Source organism: Aethalodelphis obliquidens, unplaced genomic scaffold, assembly GCF_003676395.1.
Source record: "Aethalodelphis obliquidens isolate GAN/ISIS:26980383/991018 unplaced genomic scaffold, ASM367639v1 scaffold9, whole genome shotgun sequence".
Lineage (NCBI taxonomy): Eukaryota > Metazoa > Chordata > Mammalia > Artiodactyla > Delphinidae > Aethalodelphis > Aethalodelphis obliquidens.
The window spans coordinates 26,091,153-26,108,065 of record NW_020837953.1 but is presented as its reverse complement, the minus strand read 5'-3'; the positions used below and the strand labels follow the sequence as shown (position 1 = coordinate 26,108,065).

General features: G+C 49.7%; 1 protein-coding gene across 1 annotated transcript in view; it reads right to left on the bottom strand.

Annotated features, from left to right (window-relative positions):
- The window catches only part of CSMD2 (CUB and Sushi multiple domains 2), a 668,027-nt gene that overhangs the window by 338,363 nt on the left and 312,751 nt on the right, over positions 1-16,913 (bottom strand). Inside the window, exon 6 of the mRNA XM_027109194.1 lies at positions 10,510-10,622. Within this exon, the coding sequence (XP_026964995.1) occupies positions 10,510-10,622 (113 nt within the window). The remainder of the gene's footprint in view (positions 1-10,509; positions 10,623-16,913) is intronic.

Genomic DNA, 16,913 nt, shown 5'->3' with positions numbered 1-16,913 from the left:
TGAATGCACACCCCCGGTGCACATATGCACGCCACACATCCATGCACGCGTGCACATCCGTGTCTACAACCAGTGCACCCACAAGAACACATTTACGTCCCTGTGTATGTATGGCTACAAACCTTTACCTACAAATATAATTCACACTTATACATGTGTTTGTACTGTATGTGAACGAAGTCAGGACTCCCAAGAGAAAAGTGCTGGCTTTAACTGGTTGACGGAAATCTAAGTAGGTACACTCATCTCCTCTGAATGATAATGACTAACAGAGACTGCCAGGCTGCTCCGTTCATCCTTTATATTCTGGTTAATTACAAGACATCTCCCCACTGTTGTAAAGGTTAGCGGAACACACGGTACACGTTTAGCTGGAAGAATCTGGCGATACAAATGCCTCTCCGGTCTGCAGCACCAGTTATTGGGCCGAGCTAGTGGGAGACAAGGACCTGTTAGTGGAGGAGACAGGAGAGGGAGGCCTAACCTGCCTCCATGGCTCTGGGGACCAAGAAGTGCATGGAACCTATGGCTTCTTCTCATCCCAGTGGATTCAGACTTCCCTCCACAACAGTGAGCCCCTGCTCTCAGCCTGATCACTCGCCTTTCCCCATCACCTGGCTGTCCTGCTGGCTGGACCATCCCTTCATGTCCTCCCACATCCACATCCACACCAAATCCAGTTCATTCAGCCTCAGAAAATTTCTCCAGTGTGTATCCTTCTTTCAGTGTTCTAAGCCGTTCCTGCCCTAAACTCATCCTGTTTTTTGCTTGGTTTTGGTTCACCGATTCACTGTCTCTGGCCCATCTTAAAAAATGTTGCAGACAGTCATCTTTTAAAAATGGCAATCTGATTGCCACTTCGCAAACTTGGGTTTGCATCCTGCACTCTGCCCTTCCCTTGTCATTGAGGACCTGCCTCGCTGCCTTGGTCACCAGCCCTGCAGAAAGGCTTTTATTACTCACTGCCTTTTGCTGGACAAAGCCAGGTTCTGGCGCACTGGATCCTCATCTCACTGAGATTCATGCCAAAGATATAAAATTCGGTGCAGATGCCTAAGACCCAATGCTTCAAGCTGTAGACCTTCCAGCAGATGGGGAAGCTCTTACTACGGAGAAGAACAGTGGGAAGAACAGTGATTACAGAACAGAGCTGAAGATGCCTCAGAGTAACAAAAGATGAGGTATCTGTTGCCAGGTCAACTGACTTAAAGGATAAATATAAAACTATCACACCAGACTAGATCAGGATGCTGCCAACACAAATGAAGAGGCTGGAGTGGCACCACCACTGCTACTGCACTGGCACTCTTGATTGCCATGGAAGGCTTCAAGAAGATTAGCAAAGGTGCTAATCCGGCGGAAACCAGGAATGGTGCGAGGCTGCGTGTTGACGCTATAACTGCTGAACTAAGGAAGCAGCCCAAACCTGTGCTAAACCCCGAAGAGACTGCTCAGTTCGCCACAATGTCTAAAAATGGAGACAGAAATCAGCGACATCATTTCTGATGTAACCACAAAGATGCAAATGGTGTGCTTACAATAGAGGACAGGAAAACACTGTATGATGAATCAGGAACTGAAGGCACAAAAGGTGACTAAGATTACATATCTCTCTGCTTGAATAATACATCAAAAGTGCAGAAACGGGGATTCCAGGATACTGATGGTTTCTGGTATCCACTCTTGAAATTGCCAATGCCCAGTGAAAGTCTTTGGTTATAATTGTTGAAAATGCCCTCGGTACACTCAATTGGAGTAGGATGAAAATTGGCTTTGGGGTTATAAGAGCCCGAGCTCCAGGTTTTGGTGTCACAGAATGAACCCAACAAGGTTGATGCTACTGATGGTGTGGTATTTGGAAAAGTGAGTTGGACCCTCAATCTTGAAGAGGTTTTGCTTCATGACCTAGGAAAAACTGGAGAGGTTATTGTGACCAAAGGTGATGCCACATTCTTGCAAGGAAAAGGTGACAATATTGAAATTGAGAAACATAGTTAAGAAATCACTGAGCAGTTAGAATGTTACTGTTAGTGACCATGAAAAAGAAAAACTAAATGAACATCTGGCAAAACTTCAGATGGAGTAACTCTGCTGAAGATTGCTAGGACAGGTGACGTGGAAGACGATGAAAAAAAAATAGTCCCAGATGCTCTGAATGTCACAAGAGCTGCTGTTGACAAAAGAGTCACCTCGATGCTTTGCTTCAGTGTGTTCCAGGCTTGGATTCACTGATCCAGCTAAATGAAGAGCAAAAAATTGGTACAGAAATCATTAAAAGAACACTCAAAACTCTGGCAATGACCGTTGCTAAGAATGCAGGTGTTGAAGGATAACGGATAGTTGAGAAATTTTTGCAAACTTCCTCTGAAGCTGGTTATGCACCATGCTGGGCAATTTTTAAAATATGGTGGCAAAAGGAATCGTCAACCCAACTCAGATGGTAAGTAGTGCTCTGCTGGGAGATGCTGGTGCAGTTTTTCGGTTAACCACAGCAAAACTCGCTGTGCCGCTGGAATTGCTAAAGGAGAGGAGGACCCTGGCATGGTAGATGGGGGGCGGTGTAGGGGGTGGCCCATGTTCTAATTCCTAGGAGCTATTTTTTAAAAAATTTATTTTATATTGGAATATAGTTGATTAACAATGTTGTGTTAGTTTCAGGTATACTGCACACTGATTCAGTTATAACCCTAACCCTAACCCTACTGTATAGCACAGGGAACTCTGCTCAACACTCTGGAATAACCTAAATGGGAAAAGAATTTGAGAAAGAATAGAGACATGCTTTGCTATTAATAATGGGCTGTGCAGCGGTCTTCACGAACAACTTCCCAGAGGTCAGCTGGAGGAGACGACCGGAAGAAGGATGTTTAAGGGAATCACTATGGCCATCAGTTATTGGTTTCAGTTGCCTTTGCAACACTTTCCTCTCTCCATGGAACATCCTTTCTCCTCTTTTCTGCTCGGCTACTCTTGTTGGAAGGCCTCACTCAGAGGTTACTTCTTCTCTGCCTCTCTGTCTACGTCTCAGGGAGTAGCCAGTGCCCTCTCCAGGCTTCATCCAGACCTCTGCTGAAGCCCTCATTACACAGGAACAGCAGGTCTGCTTCTAGCCATTTGCCTCATGAGCTCCTAGGTCTGCATCCCGGGACTGACACAGAGCCAGGCACATAGAAGGTTCCCAATAAGGGTTTGATGACTGAGTGGATGAATGACCCACTGTTACAGAATATGTGCTTTGAATTAATTTCTGGCAAAAGGAAGGGGTTACACTGGAAGCCTGGTGAGGTGAGGGGCATCACATATGTGTTCACGCTCACTTTGCAGTTCAGGCCCACTCTTTTTTTTTTTTAAGATTTTTTTTTTTTGATGTGTACCATTTTTTTTTTAAGTTTTTATTGAATTTGTTACAATATTGCTTCTGTTTTACGTGTTGGTTTTCTGGCCGTGAGGCATGTGGGATCTTAGCTCCTCAACCAGGGATCGAACCCACACCCCCTGCATTGGAAGGCGAAGTCTTAACCACTGGACCGCCAGGGAAGTCCAGGCTCCCTCTTGATTGCATTCAGGAGCTTGGCTCTGTAGGTAGCTGGCTCTGGGCTCCTGAGACTTGTGCTGAGGCCCCCAGAGGACCAAATGAGGCTGGTAAGGGTCTGGCAGCTCAGAGGGCTGCCAAGAATAGGACAGATGAGTCAGAGCTTGAGCCATGGGACGCCTGAGGCATTTCTGTTCTGGCCCAGGACTGTGGATCAGTCGCAAGTAAGAACGCAACATGTTCATGTGAAAAACAGAAGCATCAGCTTGTTACCGTAAAAAGCCTCAAGCATCTCAGTAAGTGCAAATTGTTCTCAAATGGAAAAGTTTATTTGGCAGACAACTGAGACTCAGCACAGGACTTCTAGAAAGCAGAATATCTTCCAGTCTCCTGGTCACCAGGGTTGACTTGACAAGAGAGGCAGTGAGAAGGGACAGCGGGGCCAGGCTGGGATCTGGCTGAAGGGAGGGACGGACACTAGAGGATGATCATGAGGTCAGAGTGGCAGCAAAGGGAACACGTGTGAGAAGGAGCCAGAGCAGGCAGCTCTCTCTCACTGCACAAGGGTTTCCCATATAACAAACAGAGGGTCAAGGTGACTGATGGGGTAGGAAGCTTCAAGTTTCCATTTCTTGAGTGACTGCCACGTGTCCAATATTTTACCAGGAGCTCCTTTAATTTCCAGTAGCCCCGTGGGGTTAATATTATTCCCTCTACAGACGAGGAAAGCAATAGTGAGGGGTGCTATCCTCCCTGCCGGGGAAGCCCCTCACGCTTTGTGATCATTGGCCACTGTGGGCGTTTAAAAAAAGGCTCTTCTCACTGTCATCCCTTTAGGCTTAAAAAAATAAAAACAGAACAACCAAGAAAGCAATGAACACTCTGAGAAGGACTGGAAATATTCCTCGCCTGGAGACAGAGGGATTGATTATATAACCTCAGTGGCCTTCCCAAACTGGAAGGAACCTTATAGAACATCAAGTCCTGGGGTTACCAGGTACAGGAACCTCTTTTAATCTGCTTAGGTAAATGCCTGCTACAAATAGGTCAAAGAGAGAATTCTCTGGTTGAAGCTGGGGTGGAAATCCCACCTGCTCAGCCCCTAGCAAAACAGCTGCTGGGAGAAGCCCTTGGCCTCCAAGGAACCCACTTTAAAAGCCCACTGTCTTGGGCCCATATTACACACATGGGGAGGACTCGTGCCCTAAGAGGGGACTGGCGGCCTCAGCCTCTACTCTGCCTTTATCTCTAGACTAGACCTTTCTTCTCTGAGCTACAGATGGACAGAATAGCCAAGTACTTATTCGATAGCCTCTCAACCCCTGATATCCCAGAATCAATGTGTCTCAAGCCAAATCCATCCCCCACCTCCCTGTGCCAGAGGCTACCTTGGTGAATAGTACTTTTTTTTTTTTTTTTACTCACTTACTCAAGCTAGAAACCTAAGATTCACCCCTGACGCATTCATCTGCTTTCCCCATCCCCCCTCACTCCCAAATCTGACGAGTCCTGAGTCCAGGGTGGTTTGCCATGGAAAGGTCCCTTCTGGTCTGTCTCCCCCTCTCCCTCTCCACTGCCTCTGCCTCAACTCTGGATCCTCATCATCCTCTCATTCCCCGCTAGTTTCATTCTACAGCAAAGATTTTTCTAGAATGAAAACATGATCACACCTTCCCTCTTGTTAAAACTTCTGGTCACCTCTCATCACCACGGAACCAAGCCCAGCTTTCCTGCAGCTTTTTACGACGAGACCCCCACCTCTCTTTCTGGTCTCATGACCCGCTACCCCTCACTGCTTTGTTTTTTGTGGTTGTTTGTTTGTTTGTTTTTGCGGTACGCTGGCCTCTCACTGTTGTGGCCTCTCCGTTGCGGAGCACAGGCTCCGGACGCGCAGGCTCAGCGGCCATGGCTCACGGGCCCAGCCGCTCCGCGGCATGTGGGATCCTCCCGGACCGGGGCACGAACCCGTGTCCCCTGCATCGGCAGGCGGACTCTCAACCACTGCGCCACCAGGGAAGCCCCCTCACTGCTTTGGACTGCAGACTTCGCTCTAGGTCGGCAAATGTTTTCTGCAAAAGGTCTGTGAGTAAATATACTAGGCTGTGGCCCATCGTCTCAGTTGCAAACTATCCAACTCTGGTAGCACTGAAGCAGTTGTAGACAATCTGTCTATGAATGAGTGTAACTGAGTTCCGAGAAATCTTTACTTATGGACACTGAAATTTGAATTTCATGTAATTTTTATGTGCTATGAAATATTCTTCTTCTTCTGATTTTTTTCCTCCAACTATTTAAACATGTAAAACCCATTTTTAGCTCAAGAACCATATGAAAACAGACAGAGCGCTAGGTCTGGCCTGCAGGCTATAGTTTGCTGACCTGTGCTGCAGACACACACACCTATTTGTGGTTCCTTAGACTTAGCACTTTCAAGCTCCCTTGCTTCAGCTCTACCTGGAATGCTTCTTTCCATTGTCTGTCTGGCCTCTTTCTGAGACTCACACTGAAGTCACTGCCTTTTTCTGGCTCTCCTTAAGTGTGTCCAGCAAAACGAAGTGCTTCTTTATCTCCAGTCCTAGAACCCTTCATCAGGCCTCAACTGTAGCTCTTCTCACGTGGCAGAGAAGTTGTAGATTCATGTCTGTTCCTCTCTTGAACGTGCTCTCCTTGAGAGCAGAGACTGGCCTCGTCGTGTTCATCTTTCTGTGCTGTCACGTGGTAGTGTCACATGGGACACGCTTGTTAAATGAAATACAATTGCCCACCTTGCGACAGCCAGCTCCGGGCAAAGCAAGCCTAGAACTCAGATCCCCTGATACCATGTGGTATTGGTTAAAATTGTGTCTGGCTATGAACAGCCCTAAATTCAGATTGGATTGAGACAGGAATGGAATGTGTTGTGTTGTAGGTTAGTTAGATTTATTTTATTTTATTTATTTTAATTTTATTTTTTGTTTCTCCGGGACAAAACATCCATCGATATAATCAGGAGCTGGTAATTGTTGGCTCTGAAGTGCCCTGCGTCCCTTGAGACTCTAATGCCATAAAGCTGAGTGCGGGTGAAGCTGATCCCGTGCTGATGACTCCCCAGGTCCATTCTTTAAACTTCTCCCCCCTGCTCTGTGCCCCCAGAGCCAGACCCCTGTGGACAGCTACAGAACAAGGGGGCCCACTGGTCAAACTGGTCAGTTTCCCAGGGCATAGAGCAGACTGTTCTCTTGTTGCTGGTTTCCTATTGGGTTGGCAGATGGGAGGCACAGCAGATGTGAGGGAGGGAGAAGGGCAAGATCTGGTTACAGATTCCTGGGGCCCCCTCCTCCTGCACTGGTTACTGATTCCCAGGCCCCCTCCTCTTGCGCTGGTGACAGATTCCTGGGCCCCCTCCTCCTGCACGGGTTACTGACTCCCAGGCCCCCTCCTCTTGCACTGGTTACTGATTCCCAGGCCCCTTCTTCTGCACTGGTTACTGATTCCCAGGCCCCCTCCTCTTGCGCTGGTGACAGATTCCTGGGCCCCCTTCTCCTGAACTGGTTACTGACTCCTGGGCCCCACTCCTGCACTGGTTACTGATTCCCAGGCCCCCTCCTCTTGTACTGGTGACAGATTCCCGGGCCCCCTTCTCCTGTACTGGTTACTGATTCCCAGGCCCCCTCCTCTTGCACTGGTTACTGACTCCCAGGCCCCCTCCTTCTGCACTGGTGATATTTCCAGGTCCCTCTTCCTGCACTGGTGACAGATTCCTGGGCCCCCTCCTGCACTGTAGGTTGGCAGTGGTCAGGCTCCTCAGCTGTGCCGGGCGGACCCCCTTCAACGGCTCCGGCTCTTGCTCCTCTGTCCCCTGGCCCTTTCTCTACTGTGGTAACGGTCTCTCTGTCGTTCATTCTCTGGGTAATCTCAGTAAAAAGAAACCCTCTGGGGTTTCCTTTAATCTCACCTTTACCTCTGTAATTGGACCCTTCACTAAACCTTCTTCAGTTAAAGCCATGCAATAAGTATGCTCCTGTCTCCTACTAGACCCCTGACTGAAAGCTCTCTCTGCTACTCTTTGGGACTGAACTTGCAAGTAGCAAAACTTAGAATGGTCTTTTGTGGTTCCAAAGTTTTCCCTCCTTTAGAGCAATGGTTCTCATTCGGGGGTGATTTTGCACTCAGGGGACATTTGGCAAAGTCTAGAGACTTTTTGGTTGTCGTGTGTGTGTGTGTGTGTGTGTGTGTGTGTGTGTTGCTGGCATCTAGCATCTAGTGGGTAGAGGCCAGGGATGCCACTAAACATCCTGCAGTGCGTGGGGCAGGTTCCCACAACAGAGGATCATCCAGGCCACGATGTCAATTGTGCTGAAGCTGAGAAACCTGCATTATAAAGCTACCAATTGAGTTTCCAAACGATTATTGTAGACCCTTGCACTATATACCCTCAGTCTGGAAAACACGAGAGAAAGTTCACAGGGGAGAATCATGTAGGAACACAATCAGTTTACAGCGCAGTATATTAGGATGCCAGACCCAGCTGAACACGGCTGGGGTTCACACTCAGACTCCGACATTCTATCGAGGAGACCTCACGCCAGATACCTACCCTCTCTGCAACTCTCGCTCCTCATCTGCAAAATGGGGCTAGTAGTAGTACCTGCTTTACACAGTTGCTGTTAGATCTGAATGAAGTAATAAATGCCAAGTTCTTGAAACCCAGAGAGAAACGCTGGCACACACCAGTGTGCAAATCCTGTTCTGGGCTGTCTTGGGCGGAGTCAGAGAGAGAATAAGAAAGGGCCTGCTTTGGAGAAGTTCATAACTAAAACCGCTTTTCAGATTGTGGGTTGTTCCCTGCTACAGACTTTGAAATTGATTTCGAGGTTGCAACTAACATTAAAAATTGGAAAAGAAATTTTCAGGGTGCCTCACCCTTACTAAGGGTAAATACCACTTGGTGACATTTTCCTTTTAGTTCTGCAGATATATATGTGTGTCCTGGGTTGCGATGGAAAATGTATTTTTTTATGGTGGGGTGAGATTAACAAAACAAAGTTTTAAAGATACCAGTCAAATAGGAAAAGCGAGGCACCCAAAGCACCATGAGAAGGCCCTGTGATTTTGCAGAAAACTCACACAGGGCTGCGAATGAATTCGAGCTTCACCACGTATAGGCTGTGTGATCTGTGCGTGTTGGGCAAGTTACACAACCTCTCTGAACCTCAGCTTCCTCCACTGAAATACGGAAATTAAAAACATATTCGCCACTGCACTGTGGGGAGGATGGAATGGGGCAACGCGCATACACTGCCTAGTACAGGGCCTGGTGCACAGTAGGTGTGCAATGGATGTGTGCTCCTGACCTAGCGGCTGCCTGGCCTGGGTCCTCATTGGCAGAAAACCCTAATGTATGACCGTGACAAATGGGCCCTCAGAAACGTGAAATATTAGAAACACCTGGCACCTACTTAATCAGATGAAACAATAACATTCATCTCTTCTTTCCTAGTTTGGAAAACACAACAGAGAGATCCAGAGAGGTGCTTCACTCCCACAAAGCCCCAACCTCAGCGGCGGAAGCAATGTATCCAGGAAAGTTCTCGGAGCCAAGCTCATCAGGCCAGGTTAGTTTCCTGTTTATTTTTAAACATATTTCAAGGGACTCCTGCTACCCAAGGCTAAGGAAATGAGGTTATTCATAAAACATTCAGATTTTACAGGTAATGCTTCTACTCTCAGTGCTGCTTTTATCCCAGTGTCCAGCCTGAAAGCCTGGCCCTGGGGGGCCCCGCTCTGCCGGTGCCACCTCCCGGGTGGGCAGTGTGCTCAGAGCCTCCGAGGTGAGGCTTGGAGGGACGAGCTGCCAGGATCTCCTCCACTGGAGTCACTGCTCCCTCCTGACCCTCGGCGGTGAGGTGGTGATCACAGCTCACTCTTCCATCAGGCCTCTGTCCTACGCACACCAATATACCACACTCTCTCACTCACAACACAGCCCACTCTATTCCCCAGGGTCTTACATAGGGCCTTCTGCTTAATGGGTTCACACTGAATCAACTAGAACCAACCTCAGTTTGTAATTGGTGATAGTAATGGCTTAATGAGCAACTCTGAAGCCAACCCTTGGTGTTTATCTCTGTGGATAAATTTTGTGTACTTTGAACAAACTCAAGGTTGAAAAGGAATGCTGTCATCTACTCCCACCCAACCATTGGATTTGGGGATCTCCTCTAGGCGTGGAGAGCTCCCTGCCTCGGGGTCAACCCACTCATTTTTATGGGCGGCTCTCGGGGTTAGGAAATTCTTCACGATTGGAGCAGAAATCTGCTTACCTGCGGTTTCCACCTGCCATTCTCGGTCTGATCTCTTGCCACCAGACAGCTCTTCACACATCTGAGCACCTAAGCTAGAGAGCTCCCTAGAGCTGTTTTGCCTATCGTTTGTCAAACGTCTGTGTTCTACGTGAAATGAACAAGAGCTGAAATTCAGGCAGCTCTCCCACTTTATACCAGGGTAGGCTAAACTCTGCCGGTTAAGCGGGTGGGCTCTGGATTCAAAAGGCAGGAGTTCAGATGGTCTTGGGAAACTGCCTTCATTTCTCTGGGCCTCAGCTCTCTCGTCCATCCAATGGGGATGGTGATGGTATTTACTTCACAGGGTAATGATGAAGATTAAGTGAGATGACGCTGACCAAGTGCCTAGCAGAGTGCCCGGCTCTCAGGAGGCCCTTGGCATAAACTAGTATGGTTTGCCTGGCCTGAAGACGGGCAGCTCAGGGTACACCATTCTGCACAATTTGAGAAGTGTCCTCCCTTGGACAACAGACCGCAATGGCAGATGTAGACACGCAGATATGCAGACCTCTGAGTCTGCAAATGAGAGCAGGACAGCAGAGGCAAGCGTACCCTGAAGACACACCGGACCCAGTGTGGGGACAAGACGGCCCCAGGCATCATCTCTGCCGCCCCCCGCCCCCCGAGGAAGCAGGGCAGCCCGGCCCCGCCTACCTTGGTACTGGGCGCTGAAGCCGCGCTGCCGGTGGTTGCCGTCCGACGTGAAGTGCAGCCGTAGCCAGTTTTTGCTGCTGATGACGGGGGCCGGGAGGCTGGCTCCGGTGAACCTGTGCGGACAGGAAGACGGGGTCAGGGACCACAGCTGCCTGAGACCGGGTACCCGGGAGTCTCCCCACTGCCCATGCGTGCTGGGGCCTCCTCCCAGGCCTGGCAGAAGGGAAGGCCGTGCTGGCCCGGCCGCCCACCAGTAGCCTGCAGCCTGGGCTGCTGGAGCTGGTTCCCCCAGGGGCTCTTCCCACTGCTGAGTTGCTGAGAGGAGGGGGCGATCCTTCAGGCCTGGAACAGAGGCCTATTTCTCCACCTTCAGCAGAGGTCTAGCTGCCCAGGAGAGAGGTCCAGCCCTCCCAGCAGAGGCCTGTCACCCCAGCAGATGTCCACACACCCACCCCCAGCAGAGATCCAGATTCCCCGCAAACATCCAGCCCCAAGCAGAGGACCAGCCCAGCTCACCGGCAGAGGTTCAGCCCCCGACTCCCGGGCAGAGGTTCAGCTACCCCGAGCCAGCCCCACAGGGACGCAAAGGAGTCAGGAGAAAGGGCTCAGGCAGCCACTACAGGCAGCACAGCCCTTCCCAGGTGTGAGAGCCTGTTTTGGGGTCACTAACTAGGCGCTGGGTCTTCTCTGGCTCCTGCCCCTGTCTCTGCTCCTCCACAGGAGGCCAGCCCCTGCTGCTGGGCCACCTCTCTGCCCTTAGATTAGCCTTGTCTGCTTTCAGCCAGTCCGGCTCAGTGGCTGGGAAACCCGGATATCCCCAACCGTTGCCAGGCACTGCCCCAGCCTCTTGACCAGCTGTGTCCTGAGCCAGCTTTCAGGTCAATCAGATCTTTCCTCCTAGAGTTGCTCAGAGCTCAAGAACCTTCCATGGCTCCCCGGTGCCCATGCAAGACTGGCTTTCCAAACTTTCCGCACTGTCCCCTGCTTGAACGGGCCTCCGCTCAGTGCTGGCCCCTCCGCCACACCCAGGCGAAGCCCCGGATGCCCCTCGTTACTCTGCTCACTCTCCTGCACCCCAGGAGCCCCTCGCCCTTCTCTCCTCAACCCCACAGCCTCCAGCGGGCCGATGCCCAGTGTCTCTCCGCTCCTCCTACCTGCGTCTGAATCAGGGACCAAACCTCCTGATGTATCCCCTTTGGCACCATCACTCCCACGTCGCCTGGACACCCTGCTTACATCGAAGCATTCCAACCTTTCTCCTTTTCTATGCTTTTGCCTTTTCTGCCTGGAACGTACCCGCGCGTAACCCTCTCTCCTGCACCAGCCGTATCACTCGAGACACTTCGGGATGCCCTCAGATACCATGCCCCCGGGAAGGCCTTTCCTATTCTCCTCGGCTCTGAGGCCACACGGACTTGGGTTCAGATCCAGGCTTCACCCCTTCCTACCAGTGTGACCTGGGACCAGTTAGTTGATCTTTCTGAAAATGGAGGAAAAACACTGGCCCGGAGAGTCTGTGGGAATATGTGAGAGGCCTTACGGGCAAAGAACCTAGCCCAGAATCTGACACATATTAGCTCAATGAACGTAATTTTCCTTCCCCTCCTCTGTGATGCCACAGCACGTTATTAAAATTATAATTCATTTATCTAGGTGTGTGTATCTAGGATAATGCCGCAAAGAGGGCAGCGCAGACTGGTGGGTGGCGGGGGGGGAGGGGAGAAGCTGGGACTCCAGAGGGATCGGCTGTGTTATCTTAAGAAAATTACTTAAATTCTCTGTAACTTCATCTGTACAATGAAGATAATAATCCCTCTCTCAAAGGGCTGCCGGGATTGAATGAGATGATACACAGAAAAGACTTTAGCGCGGTCTCTGGAAAATAGAAAGCCCTTGGTAACTGGCACCTGCTATGTTATTCTCCATCATCTTTATTCTTCATCTCTGTGCTAAGCACCTAACACAATGCTCGATACAAAGCAGGTGTGTCAGGATTCCAGCAGAAAACAGATGGCTCGGTCATATGAGAATAATTCCAGTTGAATGAATGGCCTCGTCACCACCAGGGATGGGGCGGTATCCTGAGGCTGTTAACAGGGGTCTGGTTTCCACTCACAGGCCTGGAGAGGACACGGTTATCCCCTAAGGAGAGGGTAGCATAGAAAGGGCCACCCTGCAGGACCCAGATCTTCAGTCAGTGGAGACGACAGCCAGTTTGTGAAAATCCCACAAGGAGGGAGAAAGACACACTCTCCTCCCTCCCCTCCCCTCCTCCAATCTACTGCTGATGCTTCTGTTGATGTAGCCCAATTGGAAGCCAGAGGGCAAGGGAGCATATGGATGTAGTCTCACAAGTAAGTCTTCCTAAGCATGGAACAGGGTAGACAAGGGAGGGGAGATGATCTGGAGGGGTGAAAGGAAGAGATCCAGCACGGTGGGTCTCCATAAATGCGTACTAGACAAAGGAACTAACCAAGGAGCTTCTCACCCTGCAAAACTGAGTTTTTACTATAATGCAAATGCTGACATACACCAACCTCCAGGAATATCACCCACATTGCTATGGTAAGAGCTATTACAGAAACCAATTACTGTATTTCACCAGACCCCATTTAAGATACTTTATTACAGGCAGAGTCATTTAAGTTTTCTAAGGAGCCACAAACAGTATTGTGGGTTTTTCCTTCCCCAGGCCAAATTCAACTCTATCTCCATGACAAAGCCTGGAGGCTATTTACATAAGGGAAGTAGAACTAGGGAGAAGTTACCTGAATAATTCAGAACCAAAGGCTGTTCACTGCAAAATGGAATGAGGGGAGGATGCTGGCGTCCCAAGAGCAGGAGGAGAGTAATGATCAAGGCTGTAACCGCAAGTCAGAAAGTCGGTATCCTCCAGCCCTGGGATCCGCATTAACCCCCAATGCTACAGGCTGGAGGAGCCCGAAGGGACATCCCCTGCCTCCCATTTCTCCCACACCTTCACCTGCTCCCAGGAATCCTGATGATGATTGTTCATTCCCAAGGCTTAAACTCAGGGCCCTGTGCATCTTTACTCCGCACTACCCCTGCCTCCTTGGACATAAATGCACATTGGAGAGTTTTCTTGGCATCTGTCAGAGAATGGGAGGCTTAAATGTTGGAATCATCACATTAAACACTGCCACTGCGATAGTATCATGCCTCACGCGAAACTCTCCAATAAAAAGAACAAACGACCGATGCATACAACGACATGAATGATTCTCAGAAGCATTATGCTGAGTGATAGAAGAGTATATACTGTGTGCATCCCTTTATATGAAACTCTGGAAAAGACCCATCTACAGTGAGAGAGAGCACAGGGGCTGCCAATGCTGGGGGTGAGAGGTACAGGTGGGGATTGCCCGCGAAGGAGTACGGGGGAGCCTTCTGGGCTGATGAAAATGTTCTGTATCTTAAATGAGATGGTGATGATATGGCATATACACATTTGTCAAAGCCCCCAGAACTGTACATTTAAAACGGGTAATTTTAGGGACTTCCCTGGTGGTGCAATGGTTAAGAATCCGCCTGCCAATGCAGGGGACACGGGTTTGAGCCCTGATCTGGGAAGATCCCACATGCCGTGGAACAACTAAGCCCGCGCACCACAACTACTGAGCCTGCACTCTGGAGCCCGCGTGCCACAACTACTGAAGCCCGCACGCCACAACTACTGAAGCCCGCACGCCTAGAGCCCGAGCTCTGCAACAACAGAAGCCACCGCAATGATAAGCCCGCGTACCACAACGAAGAGTAGCCCCCGCTCGCCTGTGCGCAGCAGACAAGACCCAACGCAGAAAAAGAAATAAATAAAAAAAAATAAATAAAATGGGTAATTTTATTTTATGTAAATTATACCTTAATAGAGTTAATTAAAAACAAATCTTCAGTGGCTCTAATCCTTAGAGTCAAAGACCATACCAGGGTCTACAAGCCTTAAAAAAGCCAGTGTGTCTTCATCTCTCATGTCTCCTCCTCTACTTATGCTTTACGCTCCAGCCACATGGGTCCCCATGCTGTTCAAAACTGGCCAGGGCCGGGCTTCCCTGGTGGCGCAGTGGTTGAGAGTCCGCCTGCCGATGCAGGGGACACGGGTTCGTGCCCCGGTCCGGGAAGATCCCACATGCCGCGGAGCGGCTGGGCCTGTGAGCCATGGCCGCTGAGCCTGCGCGTCCGGAGTCTGTGCTCCGCAACGGGAGAGGCCACAGCAGTGAGAGGCCTGTATACCGCAAAAAAATCCCCAAAAAACTGGCCAGGACCGCTCCTGCCTCGGGGCCTTTGCACTTGACAGTTTCTTTGCCTGCTGGCTGGGTCTTCTCCCAGACTGCTACCTGGTTCACCCTCTCACTTCCTCAAAGGCTTTGGTCAAATGCCACCTTCCCAGTGAAGCCTTCCTGGTCTGACTTTTGCCTGCTTTCCCTCTCTGAGCACGTCACACAGACTTGCAGACAGACAGACACACACATACCCCATTCTCTAGTCAAAGAGAAGACCTATGTGAACTGGAACACACACTGCTTTTTAGTGCTTCTCTGCCTTTGCATGCTCATAATGCCTTTTCCCCTTGCACCACCTGGCTGCACAGAGAGGTTAAGAAACTTGCACAAGGTCACACAGCTATTAAGTGGCAGAAGTGGGATTCAAACCCAAACCATCCCACTCATGCTAGATAGAGCCTCTGTACTCGGGGAAGGCAGTGGAACAGTTTCGGCTGAATTCCATCCTGTTCCTTTACTTTCCCTCCCTCCGCCTCCTCCCAGGATCCTCTTTAATTTTGCTCCCTGTTAGAATCATAATTAAAGAAGAGAAACACAAAGAGAGATTCTCCCCTTCAAATATTTCTGTCCATATTAACTTCACTATGGGGGGTCTGGGGAATTCCAAGTTCACCCAGGAAATTGCTACCGCAGTACAACATAAAATGTATTTAAGCAATTATGCTCGATTCTTTTTTCTTTTTGGTAAATTGACTTCCGTTAAATGGGGCTTCCTTAATGGAATCTGGCTTGGGGAGGATTAAAAAAAAAATCACTCTCTTTAATGCATGTAGTTGATTATGGAAAAAGTGGCTTTGAGTTCCTCTGCAGAAAGCTCTAAGCTCTGCTTTCAGTAATAGGAGAGCTCAGAGTGCACTGTGTGGACAGCATTTCTTCTTAAGAAGCTTCTCGTACAGTCAGGATGTTGGGGTGCTGAGAGACACGCCCCACAAGACGACAATAGTGATCTGCAAGGAATTGCTTCCTAATCTTAAACTGAGAGGAAGTAATATGAGGAGATCTTGGTTTAAATCTCAGCATCCCTGAAAACGCACATCCTCAGGGGAACTTTCATCCATTCATTTACTCACCAAGCACATACTCTGTACAAGGTACTCTGCCTGCCGGTGGCTACCACGCCCACTGTGGTTCCCTAGATACAACAGTTTCTGCAAAGCCTGTCATCTACAGGGTTCGGCTTCACCGTCTCCTTCTCTGTGCAGCTTCTCGGTCGATAGCCTCTGGTTTCTGTGCTCCCAGAACACCTTCTGTGGGCTTTACCTCTTAACCAAGTTATGTGCACAGCCTGGATCTGATTCAGGCTTGAAGAATCTTCCAGGGCCAAGCATAAACCACCACTCCACCCCCGACCCACCCGGCCGGGGAGAAGGTGACATACAGGAGGTGCTGGCCACCCCACTCCCAAGCCCTCTGCCCTTCCCACCTGCTGTCTGCTCTCCCCGCTGGGGAATGGAGAGAACACCATGATGCAACCAGGGGAAGCCTTCTGGAAATGTCTTGGTGGTGGCAGCAAAGGACACCGAGGCCCTTGCTGGAGGCTGACTCCTGTTCCCCCTCCCAAGCTTCCTCTCACCCCTGAAGTGAGCCTTTATTGACTCAGCCCTGACACCCAGTCTCATCACAAATGATTTCCGTATCAGTTTTTCTTTAGCCAAACGCCTAGGACTCTTGTTCTATTGAGGAAAACCCTTTTCCCAAGACAAACCTGTGATGTTACATATTTTCCAGGAACTGGGTAAAAGTCTGGGGTGAGTGCAAGTCCCTTTTGGCTGTGGGCTGCTGGAGCGCCCCAGCCTCTAGACTTATCTTCGGAAAGAGGCCCTTTGGCTTCCCGAGGTTCTGGTTCCCAGCAGTGCCTGCCCACCCCAGGTACTGAGGCAGTTCTGAGAGGTCTGAGCTACCCTACAAAGATTCAACTCGTGGCTACCTAACTGTATGTTCTGGGGGTTGTTTTCTATGCTCTGAACAAACCAAAGCTTCCCCTCTTCTTCTTCTGGAACCCCTATAATTCGAATGTTGGTGTGTTTAATGTTGTCCCAGAGGTCTCTGAGACTGTCCTCAGTTCTTCTCATTCTTTTTTCTTTATTCTGCTCTGCAGTAGTTATT